Source organism: Ursus maritimus, unplaced genomic scaffold (genome assembly GCF_017311325.1).
Source record: "Ursus maritimus isolate PB19 unplaced genomic scaffold, ASM1731132v1 scaffold_26, whole genome shotgun sequence".
Classification (NCBI taxonomy): Eukaryota; Metazoa; Chordata; class Mammalia; order Carnivora; family Ursidae; genus Ursus; species Ursus maritimus.
In genome coordinates, this window is record NW_024425119.1 from 42987589 (window position 1) to 42995145 (window position 7557).

Genomic DNA, 7557 nt, shown 5'->3' on the forward strand with positions numbered 1-7557 from the left:
TACTTTATCATAAGAAAGTATTTCTTGGGGTGCCTGGCTGGCTCAGTCTGTTAAGCATCGGATTCTTGATCTCAGGGTCATGAGTCCAAGCCCCATGTTGGGCGCCATGCTGGGCAGGGAGCCTACTTAAAAAAAAAAAAAAAAAAGTATTTCAAGATGTAATCCCAGGGGCGCCTGGGTAGCTCAGTCGTTAAGCGTCTGCTTTTGGCTCAGGGCATGATCCCGGCGTTCCGGGATCGAGCCCCACATCAGGCTCCTCTGCTGGGAGCCTGCTTCTTCCTCTCCCACTCCCCCTGCTTGTGTTCCCTCTTTCGCTGGCTGTCTCTCTGTCTGTCAAATAAATAAATAAAATCTTAAAAAAAAAAAAAAGATGTAATCCCAGACTCTCCCACCCTCTACCCTCCAAGCCTTAGTATAAAGGAAACCAACATTTACTAATCACCTGTGCAAACGAGTGAACTCATTTAATCTCAGAAACCACATGAGTGTGGAACTGGAAAGATCTGGGTCCCAGTTCTAACTCTACCTCTTACCATGAGATTCTGGGCATATTATCTAACCTTTCCAACTCTCAAGGATAATAATAGTACCTACCTTACCGGTTGTTGTGACACGACATAATTAATCTATAATGGCCCAGGAATTCTTAAAACAGAGTTTATTTTTATTTTTAAGATTTTATTTATTTATTTGACACAGACACAGCCAGTGAGAGAGGGAACATAAGCAGGGGGAGTGGGAGAGGAGGAAGCAGGCTCCCAGCGGAGCAGGGGGCTCCATGCAGGGCTCGGTCCCAGGACCCTGGGATCAGGCCCCGGGCCGAAGGCAGACGCTTAACGACTGAGCCATCCAGGCGCCCCTAAAACAGAGTTTAGATACATACAGATAACTGTTTGATGACTGTTACCAGCTAATATGGGCCAGCACTTTTTAGACTGATTTATCTGGATTACCTTATCCATTTATTTATTGAATTCTTTTTACTTATCAATAACTGTTTTTTTAACTTTATTTCTTTTTTTTAAATTGATCTCTATACACATCATGGGGCTGGAACCCCCACTCCCACCTACTCCCCAGATCAAGAGTCACATGGTCTTCCAACTAAGCCAGCTAGGTGCCCCCCAATAACTGTTTTAAGTACTGGGAATACAAGTGAACAAATAGATAAAAATCTGTAGGGAGAAGAGATAGTAAATAAGTAAAATACATAGTGTGCCAGATAGTGTTAAGTGCTATGGAGAAAATGCAGCAAAGGGGAATAGAGGCTGGAAGGACAGCAAGCAGATTACTAGTGGAGGTGGTGGTGCTGCAGTCTTATTTTATTTTTTTAAGATTATTTATTTATTTATTTATTTGGGGCACCTGGGCGGCTCAGCTGTTAAGCATCTGCCTTAGGCTCAGGTCATGATCCTAGGGTCCTGGGATCAAGCCCCGCATCGAGCCCGCATCAGGCTCCCTGCCCAGCAGGAAGCCTGCTTCTCCCTCACACACTCCCCTTGCTTGTGTTTCCTCTCTCGCTGTCTCTCTCTTTTTTTTTTTTTTAAGATTTTATTTATTTATTTGAGATAGAGAGAGAGAGAGAGCCCGAGCAGAGGAAGCAGCAGGCCGACTGAGAGGTAGAAGCAGGCTCCCTGCTATGACCCGAGCCAAAGGCAGACACTTAACTGAGCCACCCAGGCGTCCCAAGAGCCGCTGTCTTAAACAGGGTCTCCCAGTAAGGCCTCTCTGAGAAGTCAACATTTGAACAGAGAACTGGAGGGGCTGGAGGGAACCATGTGGGTATTTGGGAGAAGAACCAAAACGTTTCAGGGCACGGTATGCAAAGGCCTGAGTAGAAAGAGTCCAGAGGGAGATTTGCAGATGAAGTCAGAGAAGTAGTGCAGGAACAGGGAATAGAGGGTTTTGTAGGTCATTGTAAAGATTTTGGCTTTTACGCTTAGTGAGGTGGGAAGCCATTGGAGATACTACTAAGGCTGGGGTATAAGGAAAAAAACCTTTCCAAGATAACACAGCTGGTAAGTGCCAGAAGGTGGGCATTCAGCAACAGGGCTGAACTTCAGCCTGTTTTACTTGGGCACCGCTCTCTGGACAAAGGAACTAGGACACTAAGGAGTAATGTGGCTTGCCCAAGGTCACGCGTTGGTTAAACGACAGGGATGGGATTTGAGCCTTAGCCCGTCTTCCTGCCGGAGTCCAAGTCCTTAACACCACACAGCCTGCCTCAGGTGTGTGGGCCAGACTGACGTCGGGCCTAGAGGTCACTACAGTGAGAGAGGAGGAAAACCCGGGAGCCGACTCGGCTTAGGGCAGCGGTGTTCCTTCGGATGCTCCAGCCCACGAGTCTGCGGGACTGCCGGCGTTCTCCATGTTACGGAGGGAGAAAGAGAAAATGGGTCTTTATTTCGGGGCGGCCCCGCAGGTACCCGGGAGTCGAAGGAGCGGGTGTCATGGGAAGGCAGCGGAGGGGGTCAGAGCGAGAGCAGCAACCGCTACCACCTCTACTCTTTACCGCTGGCTTGGGGAGTTGAGAGCCCGTGGCGGGGGGGGGGGGGGGGGCAGAAGGCGGAGCAGGGGCGGGGCTTGAACGCCTCACCCGGTCACGTGACGGGGCCATCATGGCGGCGGCCAGAGGCCTACCCGGCTCCCGGAAGCAGGCTGTGAGGGGCGGGCGCGCTGCTGGAACCCGAGCCGGAGCCCGAGCCGGAGGTAGAGCGGGCAGGGCGGCCCGGCGGCCTGGAGCCGGACGTGTCCGGGACGTCCCCGCAGACCGGGGCAGCAGGTGAGACGGGGTCTGGGCGAGGTGCAAGCAGGTGTGGCGGCGCTGGAGCGCTGGGCTGGGGCTAGGGGGCGCAGGGGGGTGCCTATGACCTGGAGGAGCGGGAATCCGAGATGCACGCCTGTGACCCTGAAGCAACTCGGGAGGACCGCGCGGGCGGGAGGGATGCCCTCGACAGATGGAAAGACTGAGGGCAAAAACGAGCTCTCCAGAGAGAATGAGAGGTAATAGCCGTATACAGAAGCTGTAGTGGAAAAGGACAGCACCCCCCTTAACTTGTGGGGCTGGAATTATTGTATTAAAGGGACTCCCTCTTTGCTATGCCAGGCAAGGGTGGGGCGAATGCTCAACATACCCCCCCTCCCCTTTTACCCCTCCCTGCTGCACAGTGTCCTAGGAGACCTGCTCTGGCGGGCCACTCCTCCCACCCACACAACTGGTCCCTCCGGTCTGAGCTCTAGGGGAGTGGAGTTGAGGGGTGGGGAAATGCAGTGCTACCTGGGCAATGGATGTGACTCGGAACCCCCCTTCCTTCCCTAGGTCGTCCCGGGGCCCGCCATGCTGGTGACTGCCTATCTTGCTTTTGTGGTCCTCCTGGCCTCCTGCCTGGGGTTGGAACTGTCAAGATGCCAGGCTAAGCCCCCTGGAAGGGCCTGCAGCAACCCCTCCTTCCTTCGGTTTCAACTGGACTTCTATCAGGTCTACTTCCTGGCGCTGGCAGCTGACTGGCTCCAGGCCCCCTACCTCTATAAACTCTATCAGCATTACCACTTCCTGGAGGGTCAGATTGCCATCCTCTATGTCTGTGGCCTTGCTTCCACAGTCCTTTTTGGACTGGTGGCCTCCTCCCTTGTGGATTGGCTGGGTCGTAAGAAGTCTTGTGTCCTCTTCTCCCTCACTTACTCTCTATGCTGCTTAACCAAACTCTCTTGGGATTACTTTGTACTGCTAATGGGCCGAGCACTTGGTGGACTGTCCACAGCCCTGCTCTTCTCGGCCTTCGAGGCCTGGTACATCCATGAACACGTGGAGCGTCATGACTTCCCTGCTGAGTGGATCCCAGCTACCTTTGCCCGGGCTGCCTTCTGGAACCATGTGCTGGCTGTAGTGGCAGGTGTGGCGGCTGAGGCCGTGGCCTGCTGGATGGGGCTGGGGCCTGTAGCACCCTTTGTGGCTGCCATCCCTCTCTTGGCTCTGGCTGGGGCCCTGGCCCTTCATAACTGGGGAGAGAACTGTGATCAGCAGCGTGCCTTTTCAAGGACTTGCGCTGGAGGCCTGCGCTGCCTCCTGTCAGACCGCCGTGTGCTGTTGCTAGGCACCATACAAGCCCTGTTTGAGAGCGTCATCTTCATCTTTGTCTTCCTCTGGACGCCTGTGCTGGACCCACATGGGGCTCCACTGGGCATTGTCTTCTCCAGTTTCATGGCCGCCAGCCTGCTCGGCTCTTCCCTGTACCGCATCGCTACCTCCAAGAGGTACCACCTTCAGCCCATGCACCTGCTCTCCCTCGCTGTCCTCATCGTTGTCTTCTCCCTTTTCATGTTGACTTTCTCCACCAGCCCAGGCCAGGAGAGTCCAGTGGAGTCCTTCATAGCCTTTCTACTTATCGAATTGGCCTGTGGGCTATACTTTCCCAGCATGAGCTTTCTGCGGAGAAAGGTGATCCCTGAGACAGAGCAAGCTGGCGTACTCAACTGGTTCCGGGTGCCCCTGCACTTACTGGCCTGCCTGGGGCTCCTAGTTCTCCACGACAGTGATCACAAAACAGGCACTCGGAACATGTTCAGCATCTGCTCTGCTGTCATGGTGATGGCTCTGCTCGCGGTGGTGGGGCTCTTCACCGTGGTCAGGCACAATGCTGAGCTGCGGGTGCCCTCACCCACGGGGGAGCCCTATGCCCCTGAGCTCTAACCCTGTTCCGGGACAAAGGGGCTGGGAAGGACTCTTGAATCCCACCTCTCCAGGGCTGTACAGACCTCTCCGTGACTGACTTTGCAACTGTCTGACCCCTCAGCCTGTCTTGGGGCCCCGCCTGCCAGTGTTTCGGGTTGGAGAGCACGTGGGGCCTGCATGGCCTGGAAAGAAGATGCCAAATGTTGCCTCTGTGTTACTCCCTCTCCCCTTTCCATTTACAAATAAACACTTTTAATCGATCATTGATTTGATTCGCTCATCCTCACCTGTACCCACCTCAGTAGTTTCTGGTGAGTGGGCACCTGGAGAGTTTGAGGGTAGAGGTGGGCTCACCAGCAGAAGCATTTGTATTTCTGGCCTCTCTAAGATGGTCTCCAGCTTAAACTGAGAGCTGTAGCATTGCCTCTTAGCGGAAATGGGTGGGAAGTGCCTGAGGCTCCTAGGTCTTCTATATCTTGTCACCCTGGGGACAGGTACCCTCTCTAGTTGCCCAGCAAGACCCTTGCTCCACATCCAGGGTGAGACAATTTCTGGAGCATGTGGGGTGAATACCCATGCCACTGAACAGAGATTCTAGGTGCTCGAGTTGCTTCTGTGACCACCCAGTGGGGCAAATCTGGGACCTTCCTGCAGAAACAAGCTTGCAGCTCAGCACATGTATGCTACCTGCCTTTCGCCTCAGTGGCACAATGCACCATTTGTCCAGCACCACCTGGGCCCGCCAGGTCCTGTGTCCTGTATCCTCGCATGAAACCTAAGTGAAGGGCTGCCAAGGGGAGAGGACCGTGGATGGCTAAGGGACTGGGACACCTTGTCTGTACCTGACTCTTCCCCACCCAGCCTCAATGAGGGTGAGGAAGCCATCAGGGCAGGAAACAGTACCAGTGGGAACACGAGTTCTGTGGGCCCCTCCCTGCCTCACCTGATTTTATCTCCCTTTCCTCCTCCCACCAAAACCCAGGCTTCTCAGGGGACGCAGAGCCAGCGTTAAGAAAGGTGCGGATGAAGGGAGGGTAGGCTCAGGGGTATGTCCTGGAATGTGCTAGGGCTGGAGATGGGGGGACCCACCCACTTTGGCAAAGGGATTGACGTGATTTCCCTGGGTCCCAGGCTGCTCTCCAGACAGGAAGGTGCAAGATGCCCCAGGACCTGCAAGTTCCAACCTGTGTGGAGAGATAGCATCAGCTGGTGCTGCAGGAATGCAGCAGGGATGCGCTTCTGCAGGGGGAAACAGGGGGAGGAACGGGTAGGGGTCTCAGGTCCCTATTCAGTGCAGGGGGAAAAAAAAGGTCCCCCACCCAGACTGCAGGGAATAGAAGTTGAGGTTAAGTACAGAAAAACAGATACCTTTTCCTTCCCCCATCTTGAGGCTAAGACAGAGTTTCTTGCAAAACTCCACTTCCTCTTTCCGCCCTGTTGAGCTGGACCTAGATATATTTTAGAGTTATTTGTAGACTTTCCATCTCTGTCTACCATAGTGTGGTCTCCTTGAGGACAGGAGCAAGTTGTGTCTCATTTGCCTTTGTCTCCTCCATACATACACGCGGTGGGTGTTCTGCTCATGGCTGTGCTCAGTAAACATCTGGGGAGGAGACAGACTAGCTTACACCCGGCTTTTCCAGAGCTGCCCATTTGGGAAGTCTATTAGACTAGAGTCCAGAGCCTAGTTAGTGATTTGTTGTTTGGGATGACCGTAATTATTTATCAATGGAAGCATGAGGGGGCCCCACATTCCTAAGCGATAAGGAAATAGGAAGAAGAGACAGACTAATGAAGTTCCTTTAGTTTTGTCCCTGCTGAGCTTTCTCCAAAGGGGCTGGTAGCAGATAGGCTGGGGAGGGCTCTCTCCTGTCAGATGCACGGGGCATTAAGAGCTCCAAGGTATTTTCGACATTGTCCATTCAGCCTTAAATATATTTTTATTAAGCATCCACTGTATGCCATGCAGTGTGTTACTACTAGGTGCTGGTAAATTTCTTTTATAAAGAGCACGTAGCAAGTGAATGGTAAAGCCAAAGCCAAACTGTGCTTCTCGCTGCCTGCCCGGCGCCCCTTCTATGACAGGTGCTGCCTGCGTCCCCCGGGTCTTTGCCGACGTCTCGCTGCCTGCCCGGCGCCCCTTCTATGACAGGTGCTGCCTGCGTCCCCCGGGTCTTTGCCGACGTCTCGCTGCCTGCCCGGCGCCCCTTCTATGACAGGTGCTGCCTGCGTCCCCCGGGTCTTTGCCGACGTGCCTTTTCCCCCTCTAGCCTTGCTCCCTCATCCCAAGCCCTGTCCTGGGAGAAGGGCAAGAGATTGGGAGTGTTTGGCCTCAGCCATCTGGTCCACTTTTTGGTATCTGCCCGTATGCATCAAAGGAGAGCTCGCTTGACCAGGCGCACACTGCCTGCAAAACACTGCTTCTGATGCTCTGCTGAGAGGCTGTACAGGCAACTGGTTAAGAGCATGGAACCGGAGCCCAACCGGGGCCTGGGTTCAAATTTGTTAGTTTGTTAGTTTCCTCATCTGTAAAACAGCGATGATAATATAGTCTCTACCCCATAGGGCTCTTTTGAGAATTAAAAGCATTATTGTATTTAAGTGCTTGGAACAGCTCTTGGCCCACAGTGTAAGCACCACATAAGTGTTTGCTTTTATATTTTATTTTAAAACTTTTTCAATCCAGCTGAGCCTAACCAGATCTGGGTATGAGAATGAATGGATGGAGCTGTGATGGGGTATAGAACTTTCCAACCCATCCCAGTGGCTGGGTGATTCCCAGAAGTGTTTATCCTTGGTCCTGGCCCAGATAGAAGTATCAAGCTATTTGAGAGGCCTTCTCCTCTGGGGTATGTGAGCAGCTGAGTAGGGTGTCAGTATGTTCC

The 7557-nt window shown here is 53.3% G+C and overlaps 1 protein-coding gene across 1 annotated transcript; it reads left to right on the forward strand.

Annotated features, from left to right (window-relative positions):
• Positions 1-2591: 2591 nt before the first annotated feature.
• Positions 2592-4932, forward strand: MFSD5 (major facilitator superfamily domain containing 5). The gene is made up of 2 exons (XM_008704634.2): positions 2592-2782; positions 3320-4932. Exon 2 carries the CDS (start codon positions 3338-3340, stop codon positions 4688-4690), a length of 1353 nt encoding a protein of 450 aa, XP_008702856.1. The 5' UTR covers positions 2592-2782; positions 3320-3337; the 3' UTR covers positions 4691-4932.
• Positions 4933-7557: the final 2625 nt, after the last annotated feature.